Here is a 26,551-nt window from a genome sequence, read left to right as displayed (position 1 = left end):
CATCAAGTGTTCAATCAATCATTACAATGTCTTCCAATGTTGCCCTGCTTATGGACAGATGCAAACAAATAATTTTCTAAGAATATTGATTCACACAGTTGTTTTAATATTGACAGAAATCAACATATCAATGATGGTTGGCCTTTGACACTACTGGTCATCCTAACATCATCATCCCATTGAATTATCTTGAATAGACAACATGTCAAATGTTTGTAGAATTAGGACATCATTTGTGGTACAGTCAATATTGTCAGTATATTTGAATGAACACGGTATGTTGCAATGTTCTCTCTGAAACACATGGCAGTTTGTAAATGGTTTGAATGTTTGCACTTAAGAAAAGGACCGGAAAATGAGCTAGTCATAGAGGCCAAATAACACACAATACTACTCAACACTCCAGAATTATTTCTTTTCTTTTTTGTTAGTATTGGGTAGGTTTTTAGACGGCACTTTAGTTTACCATTATTGAGTGTGTAAAGGTGACGTTAATCACAATCATTACAGGATTAGTGTTGTTTACAGTAGTTTCTGTGACAGCATATGATTCTCAACTAAGATATACATTTAGGCTTTAATGTCACAGGTAGCAATTTTCTTCAGTTAGTTAGTTGGTATGCTGTGTGTATTTGTGTGTGTAAGGGAGTTCATGTCAAAGTAAGACATTGTGAAATAGGGATCATTTCATTCTCATGATGTGCAGTGGCCAGTTGTAACATGTTTGCTGTTGTTCATCGCGTGGAGAGCATAGCAGCAATATTTTTGTACAGTCAGGTTTTTGAGTTCTTTTAATTGCCTTATTGAGGAATCTGAAATGTAGGCCTATCTTTTTTTCCCCCATGTTGTATTTATTTGTCTCTCCGATAGTTGTACTCCTGAGAATGTGTACATAGAATTATAAATACATATATAAAAATATATAAATATATTTTCCATTTGAATTGGAGAATATTATTTTTATTTGTTTTTGTTTTTGTTTTTGTTTTTTGCTGCTGGCAAGAAATTATTACAATTTACATGATTTACTGTATCATATTCTTCAATGTGATTAATGAGATGCAGCTATATTTATGGTCTATAAATTGGAGCTGTTTCTTTGTAAGATATTCTACACTGAAAGATTTGTTGATTTTAATGTACATGCAAATCAGTGGGGGTTCTTCTGACTGTCCAGCTGTGTTGTGTATGTGTTTTCAAATCGCCATGTGCCCTCATTCTAGGGAGAGTCCTTTAGGCCTACAAAGACATAGCATGATTTAAAGATGAATATGCATATCAGACATGTGTATTTATGTATATCTGTCTATATTCATCTATTTATACATGAGAATAAATAGATGACTGTATGTGTGTGTGTTTGAACCCGATCAGAATGAATACAAAATAAAGCAGTTCTATGTCTATGAATTGTTGTCGCTGTTTTGTTTCTACCTTTGTGTGCTGCGGTTTAAAAATGAAAACAGATGGATAGATGGCTGTTAATTGCGTCATCGGGACAGAATTGCAAAAGAAAATTCCTATTTCTTATGAAAGAGGGAGACCACCTCCAACCACTGCAGATGTGCTAGTTATATTGTATTAACATTCTTTACCATGCAGATTGGATGACTTATATTTTATATTATTATTTTAAAATAAGTTCCAGGTTGGCAGCTTTAAGAAATGGAGAACTATCAATGCTATCTATATTACTTACCCTGTAACTAATATTGATCCATTCTATGAATTGCCAAGACTGAGAATTAATATTGATCACAATAACTGCTACTTTTGTCATACTGAAATTGAAACTACAGATCATATGTTTTCCCATTGTATGTATTATGTTACATTCTAGGAGGACAAAGACCCTTTTATCTATCTCTTAAATAGACTATGTGGACAAGAATCATCTCAGTGCTTTAAATTGAAAGAAAACATGCAATGTCTCTCTTAAGCTTATGAAGAACTGAACGTTTGATGACCTCTAGAGTAAATATGGAATATTGCAAATGACATTCTTTCGTTTTATCGTCTAATTACAATATTTTGATTTTTTTTTGTCATTTATGTTATATTATCTTATATTGTACGTTTTTGCTATTTTCATATTGTGCCTATATGTTATGATGAATTACTGAATTGTTAATGTTTGTAAATGCATCAGCAAACAAAAAAAAACAAAAAAACTCCTGTGATCCAGTGGTGGAAAGTAAGTACATGTACTCAAGTACTGTACTAAAGTACAATTTTGAGGTATTTTTTTCCCCACTGCTTAATTGCTAATGTTTGTAAATGCATCAGCAAAAAAAAACGTTTTTTTTTTAAAACTCCTGTGATCTAGCACTAAACCGTCAATATTGTTTTGCGATGCATGTAATTGGTCAATCAGTCAGTCCGTCAGGATAAAGACGTCTCCCATTGGTCGACGCAGTCATCCCTCAGCTCACGTGCCATTCCCAGCGTTGCCAGGTCTGCTTATTATAAGCGACTTTGGGGTGTTTTTTTCTGTTAAATCGCTTGTAAATATTGGTAGTTGCGAACCTGTTTTTTGGGCTTGTTTCTAAAGTGTAGTTGCTTATTTGTTTTTATTATTTATTATTTGTGTTATGGTTTAAAGTAACCAGTGGTTCTAACTTCTCAAACATTTTCATGTCAACCTCCAAAATTAAGTATTTAAATTGTCCTGGAGGACCTTCATCTGAAAATATTTTGTTTCAGGGACCATACAATATTTGAGTTGTTAGAATCATCATGTTTAAAAAATATTCCACATTTTGCACTTTAAAAAAAAGATTTATTTGAAAATAGCAGATCTACAAGCTCATAAGGCGTCGCATCACGACGCGTTGTTGTGAGCTTGTAGATCTGCTATTTTCAAATAGCTGCGATCCAGTCGCTTCTTTTGGGCTTGTTTTCATAGACCTCGTTGCTTGTTTTTCTCGCATAATCTGGCAACACTGCCCATTCCCTTCCTTGAAGGCTGGCCGGTGTCTGCATAGACGGGATAGGAGGTGATAATACATCCATTCTAACAACTATTTAAAGAAGGAAAACAGCTCTCTGAAATGGGAAATCGAGATGACGAATACGACTATTTGTTCAAAGGTAAGTGGATCCCCTTAAACTTACAGTAATGGGTGCCATGGTGATGCCCTTGTTATCTCACTTGTGGAAGTTGCAGTGCCAGCAGTGAGGAAGTGAACTGCTGGTTGCTAGCCAGTAAGTGCTACATGGGACTCCCTGTTTCTTTGGTGTTTCGCCCAGGTGGGCGTGGTTATAAGCCTAAACCCTAACCTTTAAGAAGGCTTTAACCTAACAAAAGGCAAAAGCTATGACTAAACCTAACAAACACTATGCCTAACTCTAACCTCAATCTTAATTCCTAACCCTAACCTCATTATGCCTAAAACCAAACCTCAGAACCACGCCCTCCAGGGCGAAACAACGTGAAAGGAGAGAGTTTGAGTGCTACATGATAGCTGTGCTAACTACCCAACTGCGCAGGAAGCTACAGTAAATAACCCAGCGAGTTGTGTGGATTAGGCTGGAAACGTTGAGTAACTAGCTAACATGACAGCAATCTGGAATTCTGAAAAATCTTCAGTTTTATTTAGCAAATGTTGTTCATTGTGGTTCTCTAGAACGTGGCTCTCAAACTTTTTCATGGCAAGGACCCCCATAATATGCCACATATTAGCCCGCGGACCCCCATTTGAAAAGATATGCCAGGGCAGGGACCCCCATAAAGATTTTTTTTTTTTACAGCTATAGCAGTGATTCTCAAACATTTTAATTCCAAGGACCCCCAGTTAGATATGCATTAGGCTACGGGTTTGATGGCCTTTTTTATCTGTAATTTATACTGTTAAATCAGTGTTCATTTAACTGTAGTGTACAAATGGTTCCAACTGTACACCCCCAGAGTTTACTCCACCCTGATGTCTTCCATAAGGGTCCATTTGGTTCCTAACTATCAATCATTTTGCTGGGGACCCCCTGGAACCCCCTCAAGGACCCCATTTTGAGAATCACTGTAGATTAAGCTGGAAACGTTAGGTAACTAACTAGCTAACATGACAGCCAGCAATCTGGAATCCTGTATGCGTGAAACATCTTCAGTTTTATTTAGCAAATGTTGTTCATTGTGGTTCTCTAGTCCAGAGGGACCATTGCTATGTTAGTGACCACCAGTGAAAGATCATGAACGACTGGATACTTTTTAAGGAATTTTGAAGCCTAAAAACTGTTAAACTGATTAACCCTGTACAGTGTACACTGTACATGTAGCCAATGTGAGTCACTTGACTCGGTCATCTCTCCCATTTGGCCAGAGACAGACATAACAAGAACACTTGTCACTTGTTTTGAATACTGGTTTATGTTGTGTCATCTTTTTTGGCTCTAGTTGTTCTGATAGGAGACTCTGGAGTGGGGAAGAGTAACTTGCTGTCCCGTTTTACGAGGAATGAATTCAACCTGGAGAGTAAGAGCACCATCGGGGTGGAGTTTGCCACCCGCAGCATCCAGGTAGATGGCAAGACAATAAAGGCCCAGATCTGGGACACAGCTGGACAGGAGCGTTACAGAGCCATCACCTCAGCGTAAGTTTACTTTCTGTGTTTGTCTTTAAGGTAAGGTGCTGCCTGCATATATTGTTCCGTTAGAATGAGAGGATGAACCTTCCTGCACTTATGTCTGTTCTTACTCCTTTGTAACCAGGTACTACCGAGGGGCGGTTGGTGCTCTCCTCGTTTATGATATAGCCAAACACCTGACGTATGAGAACGTGGAACGCTGGTTGAAAGAGTTGATCGACCATGCCGACAACAACATCGTGATCATGCTGGTTGGTAACAAGAGTGACCTGCGCCACCTCAGGGCAGTGCCCACTGACGAGGCTCGAGCCTTCTCAGGTAAAACCTAGACCGCTGTCGTGGACAACATAATAGTGTTGCACATATATAAATGTAATGAAATTAGGTTTGTCTATAAAATGCATAATTAACTTTGCTTTCTCTAAAATACGTAATAATTAACTTTGCTCTTTCTCTGGCTCAGAAAAGAACACTCTGTCATTCATTGAAACATCAGCCTTGGACTCTACTAATGTAGAGGAAGCTTTCAAGAACATTCTATCAGGTATGGAGAGTGAGAAGTGGCATCATGCAGGGCACAATTTGCTCACAACACAATTAATCAATTAATTAAACTTTAAAACACACATCTATAATGTATTTTATATATATATATATATATATATATTTTCTTCCCTTCAACAGAAATCTACCGCATTGTATCACAGAAGCAGATAGCTGACAAAGCTGCACACGATGAATCTCCAGGCAACAATGTAGTCGACATCAGTGTCCCTCCCACCACTGATGGGCAGAAAGGCAACAAACTACAATGCTGCCAAAGCCTGTGACACGCAACTGTACCTGCCCTCCTTTATTATCCCACAAACTATACTTTACTTGATTTCTGCTTTACTCTGAGCACCATATGCTGCTATTGTCTTTATACCTCCATGTGTTCAGAAGTCTCTGAGACTCCAACTCCTTCAGAGTTCAGACATTCCTTGATCTGTGGTTTTCTCTAGCGTTACATGGACCAAAGTCCATGTTTGTTGTTTTGCAGTTGTTTTGCAAAATCAACACTGGTGAGGCGGGGAGGGAAGCAGCTTTTGGGTAATAAGTAGACCCTAGACTAGAGTTTCCAGTTGCCTCTTTAATTGTTCTGCTCTGAGCCCGGTGTGGAATTAAATGAGCCAGAGACCTGACTTGTAGTGACTGTCTGAGGTTACAAGAACAAGAGTGAGACAAGCTGAGTTGACATTTTCTATTTTATTGACAAGCTAACTGCACAGAGATACCAAAGGAGAAAGAATGCAATCAAACTCAATCTTACACCTTCTTACTGATGTTCCAGGTGATCTCATAAATCAATGTAAGCAATTTACACAACCACAGCAACTAATATAGCAATTGTATGATTCATTTGGTAGGTGGTGATGTGGTAAGCCGTAATTGGTGTCAGTCTGGATGGAGCAAGCCTCTTTGTTAGTTCCTCTGTACAGTTGGCTTATACTGTGATATCTTTTACCAATCTGCCTAAAAAGAAAATAAGAAATGATTTTTGCACTTGTGTCCAGAACTTTCAGTAAACTATTATCTGTTTTACAACACTCTGTGCTTAATTAAAAGGAAACACCGGCATAAAAAGACACTACCCTGGATTATTTGCTTTTTAGAGAATGGTTGCATACCTTGCACCCAAGTCCCATCTTGTTTGTTTTTTTGTTTACACCATAGTCTGTTCAAGGAGAATGTGTTGGTTTACATGAGAGAGAAGAACTTGTAAGGATGGGAATATTCTCCGACTCCCATAGTGGATTTACTGGATTATGCTCTACACTCTCACAAAGCCATTTAAACTGCTATTATTTTAGTTTGTTAATTGGAATGGAGGAGCTACAGTTAAAAGAAAGTTCTTTATTGTTGGTATAAATGCCTTATGTTTGTTATATGGCAGAAATGTCATTTTTGAGTGATGCATATTGTACATGTCTTGACATTTCCCATTTGTTCAAAATATATAACTTTTTTTTGCCTTGGCAAAAAGGAATACTTAAATATAAATAAACCCTATCCATCTGACCAGGTGTCAACCATTATTCTTTGTACTACAAATGTGCTTTGTATTTACTGTTGTGGTTTATAAGGCTTATTTATGTGCCAGCCAGCAACTGAAGAATGGTAATGGTATTTCAGTCACTGAAGTTTACATTCAGAATGCATTTGGGATCTAGTTAAGTAGATTTACTATTGTTTGTAAACAGCACTTTTCACCAAGAAAAAACTAGACCATGGCTGTTTGTATCCCAAATAAATAACACAGTTGTATATTTAAGAGAACATATTTTAAAATGTTCCGAATATTAAAAAGAAATAGATGTATATGTTTTCCTTAATAGCCAATTATTATTTTTTTTACCCCTTTTCTCTCCCCAATTTAGTCATTATGCCAAGTATTTCCTCCCCACACACATTTCTGTGTTGACACTGCTGTCGTAACCTACTGACTCACCTGCCAGTGAGGAGCCCCCACCAGGAGGACGTAGAGCCCTGTCCTACTCCTCCCGCCCAACACTCCCCGCTGACAGGTGCCGCCCCAGCCCGTAGGAGTACGTGCAATGACCGATATCACCCCCTCCGCCCGGCTTCCCTCCCCTGAACACGGGCCAATTGTGTTAGTGTAGACGCTCGACAAGGCCGGATGCACCACGGTGGATTTGAACCCACAACCTCCGTGGTGGTGGGCAGGGACTTTACCACTGCGCCACCTGAGCGCAAAAAAAAATCTTTCAGTGATCTGAATATCATTTATGTCATATAATTTATCATAAATCATAAATATCATAAATATCATTTATGTCAGTTATTCAAAACATCTAAAAAGTAAAATATCACTTACTGCTGAATTTATTTAACATACAGGTGATCTTCATTCACTTCTTGCCTAATGAAGTTTTTATGTGCAAGGATCATAGTTGTATTATTATTCTCATAGTTGTAATACATTATAGTCATTATAGAATGCATTATAATCGCTAATATATCGTATTTTAGTTTAATAAGTCACTAAGTGATTATTATTAATCACTGTTATTATAAAATGCATGCAAAAACAAAAGGTGTCTGCCAACACCTTCAGGAATGTAATTTCTTAAAGCCCCCAATGACTTATAATCACACCATAATACATTATAACAGTGATTATAATACATTATAACATAATGTATTACTATGGCAATTATAATACATTAAGATGCTTTGGGCGGGGGGGGGGGGGGGGTAGTCTACTGTCCAGCATTCATGGAATATAGTATAATGCTTGAACTTATAAGTCATTATAAAATGCTTAAATGTGTTATGATTATTATTGTCATGAAGCAATATCAATATTTATGAGTTCTTATAACTATACTTATACAGTGTTATAAGCAGATTATAATGCATTACAAGTATGTATGTCTATAGTGCATCATAGACATGGGATGCATAGAAGTGAAGTGTTATCATCATCTCATAGGCGACAAAATGTATCCACCCTCAAAAGACTCCCATAACCAGTGTTGCCATGTCTGCTTATTATAAGCGACGTTGGGCTTCTTTTTCGGTTAAGTTGCTTGTGAATATTTTGGTAGTCGCGGGTTGCATTTTTTGGGCTTTCTTTTAAAAGTGCTGTTGCTTATTTTGGTCTTGTTTCCTAATGTTGTTTAAACCAGTGGTTCTAAAAGATGCTCATGACAAGGCCCCCCAAATTCATATGTAAATGAATTATCCAAGAACCACCCATCTGAAAATACTTGTGTGAGCTGGATCCCCCGGGCCATACAAGATGTGTGTTGTTAAAATGTTTAAAACATATTCTACATTTTCCACTTTTTTCCTAAGATTTTTACAAGCTCACAGCGTATCGTTGTGAACTTGTAGATCTACCATTTTCAATGTATACATTGAGTATATGGGTTTAAAGCGCTCATAAGTCATAATGCCCTAGTTGCCTCTTTTGGGCTTGTTTTCATAGACCTGGTTGCTTGTTTCTCTCACAAAACCTGGCAACACTGCACACAGCCAGTGGCTCCCCTGAGTAACATAATGAAGCGGAAAGGAAACCTGACTTGTGTGCGTTGTGTTGTCAGCTGAGTGCGAGATAGCAATATGTTGTTAGCTTAGCACAAAGGCTTGATAATGATAACACAATAACGTAGGCTTTCAGAAGACAGACCCCACACTTATTTGGACAGATGATAGCCAGTTTTACTCGGATACAACGTCTTGCTAAAATGACAAAGCGAACGAACACGAGGTGAGCCAGACGCCTTTATTGTATGATTTTATGGACACCAGCTGCGTTGGCTAGCCTAGCACGCTAGCCCATTGTGGCTAGTTGCTAGCTCAAAAACACACAGCTGTGACAACAACTATCTATGGCATGCATGCTATTTGCTGATGGTTATGAGAATTAACTTGGGTAGCTTGCTTTCAGTGCTATGGTAATCTCGCTTTATCGTATAATATTATGATTTTACCTAATTTACTTAAACCCAGAAAGCTTCGCGTTAGTTTTTGTAGTATTATTATGGTACAGTGTATGTATTTGTGCCAGTCAGACAATAGTCTGAGTTCAAGCTTAATAACAGCTGACTGGCACGTTAATGAAATGGACCCACAATGGCATGCATGTCCCTTCAGCTGGTGTCTTTAGTTTTTAACACTGTGTGCTACAATGATTTTCACATGTCTCTTTGGAAGTAAAAGCAGAAAATGCTCATGAACCAATTTAATTCGTTTTGATTTTTTTCTCAGAATTGTCATTATCGTATATGATTTTACGTCACCACACAAATTAACTTAAACCCAGAAAGCTTCGTATTCGTTTTGTGTGTTATTATTATGTGTAGTATTATGGCACAGTGTATGTGCCAGACAATGGTCTGAGTTCAAGCTTAGTATCAGCTGACTGGCACGTTAATGAAATGGACCCATGGCATACATTAAATGTCTCTTCAGCTGGTGTCTTTATTTTCTAACACTGTGCTACAATGATTTTCACATGTCTCTCTTTGGAAGTAAAGGCAGAAAATACTCATTAACTAATAGTAATCACACATTTAATTGTTGATTTATAGCATAATAGAATAATAATAACACCTATTCAAAGTCGCTTTACATACTCACTCAGTGTGTGAGAGAGAGAGAGAGAGAGAAGGGGAAACTAATAGATAAAATAGACTTGCTCCATTTTTATATTAGAAAGTAATCAGTTAACTTTGCTGGGTTTTCTAAATACTCCAAGGTGCTGCCTTTAGTATCTTTTCACCTTTAAAGACAGGCAAATAGCGTACATGCGTAGATAATGTACATTTGCTTGTTAAGAGCCTGTCATGTCATTTTTTATCTTGTATCGTACTAGCAGTAAATACACTTTTTTACTCAAAGGACATTGTTTAACTCTGCTATATAATTCTGATTGGTTTACATTATTGTGTGTGGCTACAAGTAAACAAAATTCAGAAAGTTGACACATTTGCTGTGTGTCAATGGCTTTATCTTGATGATGTGTTATCTGAGGGGAGACAGCTGTTTATCAGTTGGCTGTGCTCTGCTGTGCATTACTTGGACTGCCACAGACACTGACTTATTTTGAGGAAGAGAGAGCAAGTTGCCTCATCAGCAAACGGACACTTTCCATGCTAATGACAACAGTGCACCTCATCCTTTCCTTGTAAATTACCCAATTCAGTTAAAATTGTGAAATGGTTTGTATTTGACAATTCATTTTGAGCAAAAAGCTCTTCCTCAGACTTATCTGGTAGCCTTAGTCTTCTCTTGAAGTCTGAGGGAGAGCCTTGCGCTCGAAATGTCACAGCAGAAAGTCAAAATCCTATAAACGTTAGCTATTAAGGTTTGGTGTGTGTGGATCTTTCTGTTCAGCTATATGTGCTGTCAGAACTTTTTCTGCCTATTGTATGCTTACTTGCTTATCATATATTATTTACCTATGCTGCTGATTTGTCCTAAGGAAGCCAAACTTAAATAAGTTTTACTCGTATGTACCTGTACACAAGATGTAACAACAAAGCACAGCCTTGAATCTCTCTTTCTTCCTCTCAGTTGGGCCTAACCTGTTCCAACCTGTGGGAGGGCAGAGCCTGTACATTCTGCTCACCCATTCATCCCTCGCCCTTGAACCTCAACAACACCATCAGCCTCACCCCCACGGCCACTCTCTGGACATTGTAACCATGACAACAGGAGAGTGTTGCCACCTGCCTGGCTCACTGTGTGACTGTGCTGGCAATGCAGCCCTGTCAAAGAGTGTGGAGGAAGCGGGCAGTGATGGGTGCCAGGCGCAGTATGTCACCCAGGTCACAGCCAAAGATGGACGGCTGTTGTCCTCTGTCCTCAAACCAATTGGCACACAGAGGTAAGTCCTATTTTCTTTCGGGCATCTGGATTTCAGGATTTCTGCTTAGGCGAGGGCATTAATATTAATATATCTGTTGGCCAGAAAGGCATAGTATTGACCTTGTTGATAAAGGGCACAATATTCACTGACATCTACTGACATCTTTCATCAGAGAGGGTGTTGTCTTGTGACTGAGAATACAATCTGATCTTTGTGGTAGAGGCCCAATACATTGTCCTATGCACTCCTTAGCTGCTGGACAACGCTAAACTTGCAATAGCTTCACTGTCGACTGTGGCTGTTAAGTGCTTTGTGTATAAGGACAGTTGATGATGACAGTTAACCCAGTTAACCCACCCTACTATTCTATTTGCATGTTCCTCTTTGTCCTAGCAAATGTTGATGGAGGTATTTGACGTGCCTTAGTCACAGCCATGTCTAATTAACAGTTATTATAAAATGGTGTGATAGTTCAATCACTGGGTTCAAGGTTATATCCTTGTATTATTGTCCTTCTTCAGTTAGAGTACATTTCTAAGTTATGACCATAGAAGGGGAATGGGAAGATTAACACTAAAGTAGGGCTGAATGATTTGGGGAAAATCTGAATTAGATTTTTCCGACAAACAGTGGCAGTGCGATTCCATTAATTAAACTAGAAAAAAAGCCCCCTTTTGGGGCTTGGCTCCTTACTACGTGAAAGGCCCCTGAGTAGCAGATGAATTAAGTAAAGTAAATTAGAAATGTATGCCGTGGAAAGTGGTTGTAAATAGGTCTAATGTAAAGTGTACATCATTTTAAGATGCAGTGTATAGACCCCTTAAAGGGGAAATCCACCCATTTTCAATATTTAACTATGTCATTAATATAGCATAAAGGAGTTGTGTGGAAATAAGAAAAAAGTTCCCCCCTTTCTGACATTGCAAATTACAACGTGATGACTCATCATGTTGTAATTTGCAATGTTAAACCCACAATCAATCCTCCAGTTCAAGGCAACACAGAAAGGGGGGAACTTTTTTCTTATTTCCACACAACTCCTTTATGCTATATTAATGACATAGTTAAATATTGAAAATGGGTGGATTTCCCCTTTAACAGACGACGTCACACTGATAAGAACCAGTATGCGTGCAACCAGTATGCGCTAAATGAAACCCATTCTGTCAGGTCTCGCTAGGACGCGCGTCACTAGCCAACACACAAGAGGGGGTTGGGGTGTGCTGAAACCAGAGCACCCCGAAACAACAGTTGGGAATTAATTGCGTGAAACAATCACCTGCGCATCCAGTCTCAATGTTAGTAAACAATTAATTGGTCTATATATTGCATGTCTTTCAGCAGGGCTGGACTGGGACAAAAATGCGGGCCTGGCATTTAATGGCTTGACCCGGCCACTGATGTGATAAAATAAAAGTCTGACCTAACATTATGTTCATTCATTAACAGGGTTTACAAATTCAACTGGGTCTGAAGCCCTTTGCAGCGACCAGTTTTTCAACTGTTCTGTTCTCCTGTATGTACAGCATAGCAAGAAAATGCTGTCCAATATAGTTTGTTTATGTTGTCACGGCCGGGGCATATAATGGTACACTATTACACCGCATGTATTCATCCGATTCTGTGACCTGTCGTCATGGCAGTGGTGACAGGAGAGAACATAATTTGATAGGTAACCAAATGCGGTGCAACACAGCGATATGCAGAGCGTTGCGACAAATTACTGATACCTTTGTATGTCCCACAGCTGTCACAGGCTCGGAAACGGGAGGGTCACAAAGTCCAATGAAAATGTCCATACAGAGCGCACACACACACATGTGTGTGCGCTCTGTATTACACAGGTGCATGTGTAACCCTAGTCTGGTCCGCGTCCCTGCTTCTTGAGTGGTAGTCGTGCTTGTCAAGCCTCCCTCGCTCCCTCTCATTCAGTTCCCCCAGAGGTAGTTGAGTGCACGCAACGTCCTGTCAGGCTATTGGGAACAACTTTGGGCACTTGGCAGCATTTTACTATCCGTGCAAATGTGTGTCAGTTAAGTAATGTAAACATGTTTATTTGATTGATGAAAGGCCCAAACTACACAGTTTACCCGCCTCCCGATGATGTCAGCGGTCGATACAAAAGTTAAATTATTAAATTACATTATTGGATTAATGAACTCTGCAGCCGCACTGATGCGCCCCAAATTAGATTAAATTGAGTAAATGTCTGAAAAACAGTGTTCAAAGGAGTTGAATATGTTAATTAATTCAGCAGTTTTTATTAACTCATTGACTGCCATTGACGAGTCACTCGTCATTTGGTGTTTTAAGTGGTTTACGGCACAAAACAATCGGTGGATGGATTGTTTGAAGAATGATATTCTATGATTTTTCAGGTTTCAAGGTTAGTAAAAGCGCTCAGAATTGCTGGCAAGGGCAGCTATAGATGATGTTTTAACTCTGTGAGTCAATGAGTTAAAATAGTAGGCTACGTAGTAGATGTAAGTTTCACTTATTAAACACATGTGTTTGAGCAGTCTGGGAACTCCTGGAGCCATGAATGAATGGGAGGAAAAGTTGGGGAAGTGAATGAGAGGGGGCGCTGCTTGTGTGCCACCTATTGGACAAAATATCGGGCAAAAAAAGAATACAAAAATGTAAACCGTACAACGTGCAATTACATTCATGGTGGGGAAAGAAGCCTAGTCAATAGCCAGACCACTGAGCGATATTTTGTGCCAAGTTTGGAGCGAGTTGGAGTGCTCGTGTACTTGCAGACCCCTGATGAACACCATGGCGTGGCCATTTTAATTATAATAGTTAGATTAGATAAAAAAGTTAAGTGTCCAATATTTGCTGTTTGACATTACGAATCTTACGATATAAACAGTTAGATACTGTCGACATAAAGTATCAGGGATCCAGGCTGCAACCATGATGGTAGCATATGTGCAACCATTCTTTGAGAGTGTGAGTTAAAATGTCACCGTATCGCTTTCCTACGAGTGCATGGGATTCACATTACCCGAAGTGAAGGAGGACAATCATTTTGCTGCCCCGAACCTTGCATAACGACCTGCAACATTCCCGACCACAAAAGGGCAGTCTTACTTGTTCTTCAAAAGTAACAGACAATAAGCAGAACAGCTTGATGTGAAAAGCAAAACGTGAGGCATTACTTAACTGAAACCACCAACTGTAACAGACAATGACAGCAACAGATGTTTGGTCACATTTTGCACCTTTTTTTACAGACGTGTCAATTAATTTCCTTAATTTAAGGTTGCACTGGTGTGCTTTTCAAATTAGTGAAAATGTGTGTTTGGTTCAAGCGTCTCTCGCCAACCCTATGTCTCTCCACCTCTGTCTTACAGCGTGCAGTAGGCTAAAGTACAGATGACAAACAGTTTTTGAAACAAAGCACCCCTAGTCATGTTCCAAGAAAAATATGCCGGTAACCCCCTGACTACTGTTTGCAGTGTTTAACAGGGAACAGGCTGGTTGTGCCAATCTCCCCTCTTTATCTTTATTCTTTTTACTTTTTTGACTTCTAGTGTTTCCGCTATGCTTAGTTCTAGTCTAAGAGATATTCTTTACATGTGTAGTGGTTATAGTATTTTTTTTGTCATAGACTGTCAAATCCAGTTGGATGCGACTGTGTCTTTGCGAGTCACGTGCAAGCAACTTTTACCCCAAAAAAACAGACCCGCTCCATCTAATTCCGTTACCCAAAATCAGGATAAGGAGGTGAGGTTCAAGAGCTGGAGCATGCTTAATGGAGAAATGTGAGAAGATCCGGAATAGATTTAAACTCTACCTCCCATCTGAAGTCATGGGGAATGTTTGGTCGCTGATCAAAAGGACAGACAAACTCTTCGCGCTGGTGAAGGAGCAACATGAATGCAACAAAGGACTCCAGTTTGTTGTGCTTCACGAAAACATGGCTACAAGATAATATTCCAGGTTGAATTGTTGAATCAGAAGGCTTCACAGTGGTGTGGTCCGACAGGGACAAACACAGTGGTAACTAAGGCCAAGTGGGGCAGGATTGCTGTTTTCGTTAACTTCAGATTGTGTAAACCTGCGCATGTAACTGCTAAAGAAAAGATCTGTAACTCGGGTATAGAACTGTTGTCTGTGGAATTTAGGCCATTTTATAGTATTTGCTGAGGGAATTCTCATATGCCTTCGCCCTTACTGTGTACATTACACCTAGCACCAAAGCGGCACATGCAAGTGATGTAATCTACTCCGCTGTCGCAGCATTTGAGTTGAGGAACCCCAGCGCATTCATCATGATCAACAGAGACTTGAGCTATATGTTAAGGTCTCCAAAAACCCTGACAAAATTCACCCAGTCACAGTGTGTGTGTCCTGTAAAACTAGAGGAAATAACACCCTGGTCCATCAGACCATAACCTAATCAGGCTTGTAACCACATCCATGCCTGTGGTTGGGAGACAACCAGTCACCACCAAGGAGGGTCAACACTGGTCAGAGGAGGTGGAGGAGGAGCAGGAGCTGAGGGAGTGTTTCTGCAAAATAGACTGGCAGACTCCATCGATTTCATCACCATGGTCTCTAATGTTCCACAGACTGCGTGTTGACTGATGTTGCTCTCTCTGAACATTCCTGTGTTTACTTTGAGAGTGCTACCTCCGTGCTCACAAATGTTTAGAGGTAATCAGAAAACGGTATATCACTGAAAACACCAGTGTAATACTTATTCTGGCTTTCTCATCCATTCTTTGGGTCTCAGTCAGTGAGCTTGGAGATTATTTCAACTAACTGCAACTAACTCGTTCTTCACTCACAAAATTCAGAAAATTTGACAGTCAGTGCTTCCATATCGGATACAGTATATATGTCCACTTGAATTCCTATAACATAACACATTTGTATCCCATCAACCATGAAAACAAATTGCATGGCCTCAGACCTTTTGTCAACACAAATTGTCAACACGTTTCTTTTATCAGGTTTCTTCCCACAGGCCCTGAAAATTGCCATTATCAAGCCACACTTAAAAAAAATGATGATCTAGACACCTCACTAGTAGACACCTCACTAATGAACAAATCACAGGCCCATGTTAAGCCTCCCATTTTTATACAAAATCATTGAAAATACTGTCTTCTTGGCACAAAACAACTGCTTTAAATGGCTTCCAGTCAGGAATTCGACCACACCAGAGCACAGATACTGCTCTTAAAGTCTTGAATGACATCCACTAACTTTAACATACACTGGCAGAGTTTAAGTTTTACTATTACTGGATCTCAGAGCTACATTATACACAGTGAGTGAACCATAGCATATTAGTAGGCGGACTGGAAAACTTGACTTTGTCCCATTATTTTCGCCATGTACTGTATGTCATGTTTCTTTCGTTACTCTTTCCTGGACAGGAAATTTACTTTTTCACACATTTTATGTGGCAGTGTCACATGGTGCTCGCTATGACATCGTTGTCGGGCAGCACATGTAAGGTTCTTGTTTTTTTTCCAGGAAATGAACCCGGTCACACAACGATGCTTAACTATTAACACATCCCCCGCCAACGGCTAATCTCAGAACGTCCATCGTAGTGCCAAGCTTTTTCCTACCTTTTTTGTTTTTTTGATTCCGTCATAGGCCCCGCTAAATCCGTTTAAAATCCGCGTTCATTTGGTTCGACACAAACACGGGATCCGACATTACAAAACGCCGAAGACGGCGACGCGATCCGACCAGCCATTTTGGAGAACGAGAACAAAACGTTACAATGGGGGATGCGGAGAGCAAAACAACAAACCGAGATAATGGCTTCCAAAGTTGATCGCTAGACAGGAAACGGAGGCGGGACAAAAACCGGAAACAGTATTATTTTGTTTCCGGTCCGCCCCCTTCGAAACCGGAAGTGCAAAAAAAATCCGGAATCTGCACCTGCACGATTTAACATGGGAAAACACCCGCCCCGTAGGACTACGGGATTGGCGGTTAACGGTTGGATTTAACGGCCCGTAGGACTACGGGCTTGGCGGTAACAGTGTTAAGAAGGGCATGTGCCTATGCAGGCAATTCATGTTAATTTATTTACCGTCTATGTAACAGTAAGTGTAAACACAGCTTCTGATTCTGTCTTTCTCTCAGCGATGGTCCCATCTGCAGAATTTGCCATGAAGGAGCTAATGGAGAGGGACTCCTATCCCCCTGCGACTGTACAGGTACCCTGGGAAAAGTTCACAAGAGCTGCCTGGAGAAGTGGCTCTCTTCCTCCAACACCAGCTACTGTGAGCTCTGCCACACAGAGTTCACTATTGAGCGCCGACCACGGCCTCTCACAGAGGTAACAAAGTTCAATGTCTTTCGCCTTGTCTGCTTTTCTCTTTACTTTCTTTTCCTTAGTTACATCATCTTATGTTCTTTTTCTGTTGCTCGCTGATTCTCAGTGCCTCATCATAGTATGCTGTGTTTTTACACTTTACAGTGACCTTTTGCTCTTTCCGTCTCTTCCTTGTTTTCCCCGCATCTGTGTCATGGCTTGTCACCCCTCGCTCTTCACATCCCCTCTTACACATTCACCTTCTGTCCCTTGCGATGTCTCTCTCATCCTTCCACAGTGGCTACGAGACCCAGGCCCTCGTAATGAGAAGAGGACACTGTTCTGCGACATGGTGTGTTTCCTGTTCATCACACCCTTAGCAGCAATCTCAGGCTGGCTGTGTCTGAGGGGCGCCCAGGACCATCTTCAGTTGAAGAGCAGGCTGGAGGCTGTGGGCCTCATTGCCCTTACTATTGCCCTTTTCACTATCTACGTCCTCTGGACCCTGGTAAAGTCAATCAGACAATGCTGTAAATGCTGCTTTGAATTTAAAACATTTACATTTTGTTTTTAAGTAGTTACCAGGTTAATGACTTTCTATCTGATGTAATATGTCTTAATATGAGGGTTACTTGATCAGTCAATCAGAGCTTTTATAATGATGGTCAGGAAAAAACACCACACACTGGGTGAAAATCTGTCTATTCACACATTTTGGCAGGAAAAATACAACATTGCTGCTATACCACACTGTTCTGTATCAGAAGTGAAACTAAAAGGACTAGCCATAATAGCATGACAGCAGCCCTTGCTTCAGAAAGCCATAAGTGTCCTTTGTGCTTGTTTAGTTTTATATTGACCATGGCAGACTAGATTTCAACACTTGGAAAAAGTTGCATTGACCCGTCTCCCTCTTTCATCTACAGGTATCGTTCCGTTACCACTGTCAGCTTTACTCTGAATGGAGAAGAACCAATCAGAAAGTACGTCTGCTCATTCCTGATGGCAAGGGGGCTCACTCTACCCAGCATTCCTTGCTAGCCACCAAACTGATGAAGAAGTCTGCAGATGAAAGTATAGTATGAGGTGAGATGAAGATGGTCACGGTGGAGAGAGTTCATAATGATGATGAACGGTATCATTAATGGACAGGGGCTTTCTTCATTCAACCTTGCCTCCCAGTTAGACTTGAAAGAAGCGCTTGTGGATGAATTTTTCCCCCTCCCATCAGCACTTATTTATTCACGTTTTGTTTTGACATCTTCAGCGTTGCCAGCATACTGGTGCAGAAATGATTCAATTTAGATGAAGTCTCTCTAGCCTCTGATGTTTGTCAAACGGGAAGGGAACAGCGTATGGTAATGCCAAAAGATCTGGGGAAGGTGTCTAAAGACAGTAATGATGATGATGATGATGAAAAGAAGACCAAACCCTGAAGTGTCAAGTGGATTATTGTCGTCTTCATATTATCATCCTACTTTTGTTCAGAAAGCGGTCCTGCCATTGGTCGTTCACAATAGAATACAAAGTCTAGCAGCAGCATCAGTCTTGGAATTTTAACAGAAATCCAAGTGTTACATTTTTTATTCTGTTAGTTTTCCATCAGGCCTATATTAAAGCTGCAATCTGTACCTTTTATGTCTGCCTTCTTTCTCCCAGCAGAGAGGGCTAATTGCAACAAACTATAACAAACAAATAACCTTGACATAGTCAACTAGTAGATGTCCTGCCTGACACCAGGTAGAAGAATGTCTCAATTAGCACTTAAGATGTGCTAACATACAGATTGGTTAGAATACAATTTTAATCGTTAATATTAGTTCTGGATTGTAGCTTTAAGCCATGAAGGAAAAAATGGACATGGATCTTTTGATCTCTTTGGACTGGTTGATACTTGTCTGAGGGTGTCTGAGGGTTTAAGACACAAGTCATAGCTGGGAGTGTAAAAACTCCCAGCACTATAATGTACTCCATCATATTTTCTTTTGACCTTCTTTTTCATTCATTTTCCCCTCTTATCATCCAAGCAACGATGGTGGTGCGACAATGGTAACGCCTGAGATTGTGCAATAAAACACTATGGACAGTGTGCGTCACGATACATGAAAGAACTGCTAACAACATGCACAATTTTGCATGCATGCACTGTTTAAAACTACTCTGGAAAGAAAATTTCTTTTCTTGTCCCCCTTTTGTGATGTAAAGCGGTTTTATTTTTTGCTTTTTTATTTTGTTTTTTAAACCACTGAAGAATGAACAAACAATATACAACTCCCTGTGAACTAGTGTTATACAGCATCCTCATGTATTATCAGCATTTAGGTTGTGTTTCCACCGAAAATCCAGGTGAGCAGTTGAAGCGCTGTGCCAAGCGCTTTATTCCTGCCTCTGCTTCACTCCTTTGGTAGAGCTCTCAAGTGACATTGATGGGCACTGTACTTCAGACAAAGTTGATATTGTTTCAACTTAACAGGTTGCCACTAGCTACTAAAAAAGAGGAGTGCTGAAACCGTAATGTTTCCATAGGAAATGAATGACAAAACAACATCTGTGCTTTTCTTTTCTTTTTTTTTTTTCTTTTTTACAGGTATTCGGTTGACACACAGCCTTAATGAGCAGATGTGTGTATGTATAGGGTCAAGTTTAAAAGAAAGTACAAATGTACATGCCTTTAAGGGAACAGTTTACACAAGCATTAGATGTAATTTGGTGGCTGATGCGAAGAAGTAAAAACATACTTTTAAAAGGAAAATGAAGTGAATAACCGTAGGGTGATTTATTAAATTCTTTGTTTCCTTTTCTATAATGACGTGACGTCTGTGTGAATGTGTGTGCATGTGGTTTGTGTGTGGTTCAGTGATGAAGGAGCATACAGGAGATTCATACAAGCCTGTCCAGATTTTGTAGTAACAGTTGCTCCTATCTTGACAATACACTCAGCTACTTTTAATGTGTATTCTGTTTTGTTGTCGTGTTTTGACCAATCAAAGCCAGCTCTCTGTTTCAGCTATGACCAATCAAGTCATAAGTATTCTAATAGAAGTCGAGGTGATTTTAGATTATTTTAGTACCAGTGTTTGGTGCCAGACTATTCTGAACTTAAGCCACTATTAATTCATTTCATGTTGGATACCTTATGCAAATGCAAAAACCTCCACCAAGGCCAAATCTTTTTTCTTTTTTTTAATCAAATTTATTTTGTCACATCACAGGTTTACAGGTGTAAAGAAGTGGGTGAAATACGTTTTTGTTCCGGCTCCATCATTCGTAGTTTTCAGGAAAGAAAAGGGTGCAGAGAGAAGGAGAGCAAGTAGAAAAATTTAGGAAAGAAACGGGTCAGTTTTTACAATTTCAGTTCCTTGATATGTATTATGGCTGTTGGGTTTCAGTTCCTCTCAAAGAGGTGCCACTCTTGTTTTCCTTCTAGATGTGTGACCCGCCCTTACACTGCAAAATATAGGTACATTTTTACACTCTAGATTTTGCAGTGTACTCACTCCTCTCTTTGTCTTCATTGTACTTTCAAATTAGATTGATACATTTTCTGCAGGTCCATATTAATTGTGAATTGAAATATTCAGTTGGGAACCTTAACTGTGGTGTACAGAGGCCAAAGGTCTGGATTTTATGCACACTTTTCTATGATTGTATGTTTTATTTTGAATTTTCATTTTATTTTATAGAAATCATGCTTGAACAATATTTTAATTGTGGATAAATAGGCTGTGTGTGTGTGTGCGTGCGCGTGTGTGTGTGTGTGTAAGTAATAGTACTAACTGATAACTTATGCTTGTAGTAAAACGTTGGGAAATGTGTCAGTGATATATGTAACTGTGGCTCTGCAGAAATAACGAGTATACCAGCCAGACCAGTTCACTGAGTTGTTGACTCCATCTTCTGATTATTTTGTTGACTTGTCAACACATTATCCCCGCCTACTGCAAGTGTTGATTTTCACTCTAAATAAATCCTGTGGTCTAAAATGTTTTTTATTTTGCAAGAATAGGTCAAATTATGTACATACATACTTGGTATGGTAAAGCCAGTTATTATCATGTTCATGTCACTGCTTTGACCCAGTAAGGTGTGGTGTGGTAGGAATTTGGTCAGTCATGGAAGCAGGGTTCATATTCAATTGTGTTCTTCCGGGTGGGAAATTAACAATCACCTGCGAGTCAATAATTTTTATCCCCACAAGTGACGGGGCTCTAAGGATAGCCGTTTTGGGCTGTTCACCTCTTTGGTCCCAAACAAGATATTATAAACTACTGGCTACATTAACACGTATTTTGTTGTGCATGTTCATTTTCTCCAAAGGATGACCTTTCCTGTAGCACCGCCAATAGGCCAAAATGTGCACACAAGATAATCTCAAAATTGAATCATCTAATGGGTAGATTGCCATAAACTTGCAACCTAATGAATTTGGTGATGCCATGACCTTTGCTTTAGCGCCACCCTTGGGCAACACTTTCTACTTGTCTAGTAGGCATTGCCAAGGAAACTTGCTGAAAATATTCATGCTCCCTGGAAGATGAACCCCAACTATTTGAGTGACCCTATAACGCCACCCTCAACTTCCACAATGAACCCAACTGATTTTGGTGACCCCATGCCCTTTACTCTATTGCCACCCTCCATACAATTTACATTTGGGTGTAAGGAGCAGTACGGACTATAGGGGCTGCTAGTGTGGTTTTTAGTCTCTTAGTCTTGTTTTTATAGCTATTTAGCTGGTGAACGTAAATAGAGAAGTCTTGGATCCATCAGCCACTGTGACCAATTAGTGGAAAAGCTAGTTAGCATCTATTGCTTTAACCAATAATGTCCTGAAATCAGCTGAAAAAGACAAACGAAAGGATGACAGTATTGAGATGCACCCAGAGAGCTTGTCTGCATTGTAAGCTTATTAGTCATCTCTGACTGACCATGTGTTTGCCATTTGTAACTGGCTCTTACCCGCAGAATTGTTGCGCGACCGCAGTGTGACAGTATAACTACAGTAGTTAGTGTGCAGTTAAATAACAAATTGTGTTTGCTTACAGTAAACCTTAAAAGAAAAAAAAAATTGTAATTAAATATAGGAGATTGTATGGACCAGGAAATTGTCTCTCAACTAATACAAGCTGAGAGAGCTGTGACAGTAGTTTTTCTATTTATATTGGAAGTCTGTACAAGTTGCCTACAAAATATGCAACACTGCTCTGTGAGTGGACAACAGACCTGCTTACTCCTTTCAGTGTTATTGCAGCTATCTAAAACCGTAACAGGTCCTGTTTTCTCCAAAGAAGCATTAAGTCTTTGTTTTTAAGCATCATGTGGCACTTTGATCATAATATAATGGGATTAGTTTGTTTATATAGCTTCCTCATCATGCTAATCCAGAAAGGGATTTTTTTTTTTTTTTTCTTATTTCATTAAATAAAAAGCAACATGGTGTGCAGACCTGTTTTGTTGGTAAAATGTTTTTTTAATCAGAACTTTACCACTGTTTTGATGTGTGTTTGTGTGGACATATTAATGTATATTATTTGTAATTTATGTTTTCAATTCCTTTAGTTTTTAAATATTATGATGTTTATGTTGTGCAGTGGAAAAAGAAAGATGTCTTCACCAAAATATTGGTACTTGCAAATCAGCCAAGAAATGTTTGCAAAGCAAATAAAACATGAAGCAACTGTGTGGGTAAACACATTGGCGTATTGGTTTCCTTGCTTAAATTGTAACTTTGATGTATTACTATGTACAACTGAGCCATGTTAATATTTCCACTACAGCACGTTCTATTGTATAATTCAAGGATTATTCTCTTTGACGAACAAATGAAGTGTCATCATTATTAGACTGTTTTTCACCACAGCTCTATATGCCCATTATAACACCCACATAAACAACTGATGCAATTCAGGCAAGGATAGCCCTATTTGGAAGCAAATCTGTCAACAGTTTGATACTGTGTGGGTGTGGAGTCAGAGAATGTCCTCACCCCACCCATTACATTGGGCAAACATAAGAAGCTTAGTTGGAATAAACACCATCTTCCATATGTTGCATTAGCAAAGGTTGTGACACCACTGGGTTTACTCTGATAGGGGGCTTTTCTTCCCAGCATGTAGGAGACATGTTTTGGACATTTTGATCACTCATTATGTCAAAGATTCGTCTTTTTTTTGCCTAATGGAACAGCTAAGAGCCATAGGGGATCGCACCACATGCCATTCATTATACTTTCTAATGTTTCCATATGTATTGAATAAACGTGAGACAATAGTAAATGGTATCATTTGCTGCCTTCAACTTGTTTATGATAATACAACCCAAGAATAATAGCACAGTTTCAGTTTAGCAAAGCGTACTGAGTAATAGTATCTATTCACTAACAGTTTGACAAAGATTAATAAACTCATATTTTTGCAAGGACTTTATTGTAAATCTTTTTACAGTGCTTATATTTAAAGTAAAACAACGACAGGTCCAGCCAAATAGACTTTTAATAAATACACAATTTGGGTATTTTTGGCATAACTTAATGCACAAATGAAAAAAAAAAATAACACACTTACAAATGCATACCATTGCAATAACTGCTTCATCTGATGGAGCAACTGTCAGTGGTTTATTTACACAGCACCATCTAGTGGTAACCATTGAAATGTTCCAGAACACCAAATACAGTATGTGACTGCAGTTCAAACCGTTTTCACAGACTCGTTCCTACATTGCAGGAACGACATTCACATTGAATGACAAACCAAGTGACAAAGGCTTTTTAACGTTTTGTTTGATGGCTGAAAAGAAGAGCACAAGTGAGTTAAAAGATAACAAAAATGTAGTACTGTACAAGAAAGAATGAAAAAAAAAGAGAAAAAAAGGACAGACATACTAGAGGGCATTGGCTTTGAGCAGTGTTATGGGAACGAAACATGTTGGGGGGGCAAAAAGGGAGGTGTGGTGTATCGGGATGGAGCAGGCAGAGAAAGGCAAGGAGGTAAGTGTCACAGGCTTTGGCAGCACTGTAGTTTGTTGCCTTTCTGCCCATCAGTGGTGGGGGGGACACTGATGTCCACTACATTGTTGCCTGGAGATTCATCATGTGCAGATCTGTCAGCTATCTGCTTCTGTGATACAATACGGTAGATTTCTGTGGAAGAAAGTGATTTGTTTTTTTTATTGGGTTCAAATGTCATTACCTGATTAATAATATAATACAATGATCTGTACAATACTGTCCCACACTCTTCATACCTGTTAGAATGTTCTTAAATGCTTCCTCTACATTAGTAGAGTCCAAGGCTGATGTTTCAATGAATGATAGAGTATTTTTTTCTGAGAAAGAAAAGTTAATTTTAGAGATGATGAGCATGCCTTACATTTTTATGTACGCCACTATGTTGTCCACGACAGCGGTCTAGGTTTTACCTGAGAAGGCTCGAGCCTCATCGGTGGGCACTGCCCTGAGGTGGCGCAGGTCACTCTTGTTACCAACCAGCATGATCATAATGTTGTTGTCGGCATGGTCCCTCAACTCTTTCAACCAGCGTTCCACGTTCTCATACGTCAGGTGTTTGGCTATATCATAAACAAGGAGAGCACCAACCGCCCCTCGGTAGTACCTGGTTACAAAGGAGTAAGAACAGACATAAGTGCAGGAAGGTACATCCTCTCAATCTAACAGAACAATATACGCAGGCAGCACCTTACCTTAAAGGGAAACACAGAAAAAAGTAAACTTACGCTGAGGTGATGGCTCTGTAGCGCTCCTGTCCAGCTGTGTCCCAGATCTGGGCCTTTATTGTCTTGCCATCTACCTGGATGCTGCGGGTGGCAAACTCCACCCCGATGGTGCTCTTACTCTCCAGATTGAATTCATTTCTCGTGAAACGGGACAGCAAGTTACTCTTCCCCACTCCAGAGTCTCCTATCAGAACAACTAGAGCCAAAACAAATTTGAGCTTCAATTAAGATCACAGAATTTTTACTGAAATAGTTTCACCTAAAATTTTACTTGAAATGAATATCTCCAATAAAGTTTTAAGTCATCCAGTTGTGTTCACGATACACAATACACAATACAAGTAAAAGCGTTGTTTTAACAGATGTGAAACTGATGAGTTGTATGGATTGCTTGCTGGTTTATGCTTGTTCATAAAAATCTTATCCAAGTTTGCCCTGCCAGGAGTCATGCAGCAGGAAGCTGCAAACTGGGAAATCTGACTCAACAGTTTCTCGAAGCCTCTTTTCCTGTCCCTGAATGGCTTCTCTTCACTTAACGCACACTATTATTTTAAGCAGGTCATCTAGAGTTATCTATGGTTTTGTTTTCTTTCTTTAAAACGAAATATGAAAATATAAAATGACAGAAAAGTATAGTCAAGAAAAACAAAACAAAGCAATGTCATAATGCCAGCAGAAAAACGCAAGGGCAAATGAATGTCCATCCATGTTCTATTATGTTAAGTATAGAACCAATATTATAAAAAAATAAAAAAATAATATATTTTTCCCTATGTTGACATTTATTTTTTTATCTTGTTTTTGAAATGTTAGCTAGCAAACAACTCCAAAATTAACAACTCGTTTTAAACAGCTTGCCTGGTTGCAGGTTAGTTGAATTTACAGCCATGCAGTTAATAGAAACACGAAAAGGTACGTTCTCAACCTGTGGGTCGAGACCCCCACATGATTTTGGGGGGCTCCCCAGATGACAGAGAAGTGAAAATTTAAGGACCGTCCTTTTTAATAGCAAAAAATAATATTATAAATAATAAATAATATAAGAGGCAAACGCTGTGAAACTAGCTGATCTACATGCTCACAACGTCTCGCATTGCGAGGCATTGTGAGCTTGTAGATCTGCTATTAGGTAGATCTGCTATTATTCTAGTATTATAGAGTCAAACAAGATGTAATGCCAATACGCCTACATTCCAAGTGCTTAAATATGATTATTTCGGGGGGTTACGGTCTGAAAAGGTTGAGAACCACACAATATGTAGAGACGATAGGTTGTTGTAATGACCAGCAGCAGCTGATAGTGATATCCTGACACTGACAGAGCACTCAATGTTAACAACGCAGGCTAGCTCGGCTAAAAAAAAGAGCTAAGTTCGCCTAGTTGAGGTTGTTTTCAAACGTCATTCTTTTAAATGTGGGCTGATATTCTACCTTACCTTTGAACAAGAAGTCGTACTCGTCGTCTCTGTTTCCCATGGTGGTTTATAACAATGTCGTCTGTGTGACTGCGGCTACTATGCAAAGGTCCGTTGTGGGCTGCCTGACACACGTCCGCGCACACGCGCGCGCGCG

General features: G+C 39.5%; 4 protein-coding genes across 4 annotated transcripts in view; 3 read left to right on the top strand and 1 right to left on the bottom strand.

Annotated features, from left to right (window-relative positions):
• Positions 1-1,546, top strand: part of pip5k1ca (phosphatidylinositol-4-phosphate 5-kinase, type I, gamma a) — a 57,236-nt gene extending 55,690 nt beyond the window's left edge. Inside the window, exon 17 of the mRNA XM_084067495.1 lies at positions 1-1,546. This exon is cut by the window's left edge and continues 843 nt beyond it. The gene's annotated coding sequence lies outside the window, so the exon portion shown is untranslated.
• Positions 1,547-2,950: 1,404 nt separating this feature from the next.
• Positions 2,951-6,641, top strand: LOC311052690 (ras-related protein Rab-11B-like). Its single transcript, XM_084067804.1, has 5 exons — positions 2,951-3,090; positions 4,391-4,586; positions 4,705-4,898; positions 5,044-5,124; positions 5,265-6,641. Exons 1-5 carry the CDS (start codon positions 3,051-3,053, stop codon positions 5,408-5,410), a joined length of 657 nt encoding a protein of 218 aa, XP_083923930.1. The 5' UTR covers positions 2,951-3,050; the 3' UTR covers positions 5,411-6,641.
• Positions 6,642-8,684: 2,043 nt separating this feature from the next.
• On the top strand, positions 8,685-18,653 carry marchf2 (membrane-associated ring finger (C3HC4) 2). The gene is made up of 5 exons (XM_084067823.1): positions 8,685-8,856; positions 10,665-10,977; positions 17,074-17,269; positions 17,544-17,753; positions 18,172-18,653. The coding sequence occupies exons 2-5, from the start codon at positions 10,796-10,798 to the stop codon at positions 18,328-18,330; spliced, it is 747 nt and encodes a 248-aa protein (XP_083923949.1). The 5' UTR covers positions 8,685-8,856; positions 10,665-10,795; the 3' UTR covers positions 18,331-18,653.
• A 5,065-nt stretch (positions 18,654-23,718) lies between these two features.
• LOC311052073 (ras-related protein Rab-11B-like) lies at positions 23,719-26,551 on the bottom strand. Its single transcript, XM_084066876.1, has 5 exons — positions 26,416-26,551; positions 24,980-25,175; positions 24,665-24,858; positions 24,491-24,571; positions 23,719-24,386 (listed from the first exon to the last, which is right to left on the bottom strand). Exons 1-5 carry the CDS (start codon positions 26,453-26,455, stop codon positions 24,241-24,243), a joined length of 657 nt encoding a protein of 218 aa, XP_083923002.1. The 5' UTR covers positions 26,456-26,551; the 3' UTR covers positions 23,719-24,240.

Source organism: Gymnoscopelus microlampas (assembly GCF_963454915.1).
Source record: "Gymnoscopelus microlampas genome assembly, chromosome: 9".
Taxonomy (NCBI): Eukaryota; Metazoa; Chordata; class Actinopteri; order Myctophiformes; family Myctophidae; genus Gymnoscopelus; species Gymnoscopelus microlampas.
This window is presented reverse-complemented; position numbering and strand designations above follow the sequence as displayed.

What these genes read in the sequence shown, in the direction of transcription:
- marchf2 (XM_084067823.1), top strand. Translation starts at nt 10,796, where the DNA reads ATGACAACAGGAGAGTGTTGCCACCTGCCTGGCTCACTGTGTGACTGT. An exon ending in GACCACGGCCTCTCACAGAG is followed by an intron (nt 17,270 to 17,543) that starts GTAACAAAGTTC and finishes ATCCTTCCACAG; the next exon opens with TGGCTACGAGACCCAGGCCC. An exon ending in TCTACGTCCTCTGGACCCTG is followed by an intron (nt 17,754 to 18,171) that starts GTAAAGTCAATC and finishes TTTCATCTACAG; the next exon opens with GTATCGTTCCGTTACCACTG.
- LOC311052690 (XM_084067804.1), top strand. Translation starts at nt 3,051, where the DNA reads ATGGGAAATCGAGATGACGAATACGACTATTTGTTCAAAG. An exon ending in ATACGACTATTTGTTCAAAG is followed by an intron (nt 3,091 to 4,390) that starts GTAAGTGGATCC and finishes TTTTGGCTCTAG; the next exon opens with TTGTTCTGATAGGAGACTCT. An exon ending in TACAGAGCCATCACCTCAGC is followed by an intron (nt 4,587 to 4,704) that starts GTAAGTTTACTT and finishes CTTTGTAACCAG; the next exon opens with GTACTACCGAGGGGCGGTTG.
- LOC311052073 (XM_084066876.1), bottom strand. Translation starts at nt 26,455, where the DNA reads ATGGGAAACAGAGACGACGAGTACGACTTCTTGTTCAAAG. An exon ending in TACAGAGCCATCACCTCAGC is followed by an intron (nt 24,859 to 24,979) that starts GTAAGTTTACTT and finishes CTTTGTAACCAG; the next exon opens with GTACTACCGAGGGGCGGTTG. An exon ending in TGAGGCTCGAGCCTTCTCAG is followed by an intron (nt 24,572 to 24,664) that starts GTAAAACCTAGA and finishes TTTCTTTCTCAG; the next exon opens with AAAAAAATACTCTATCATTC.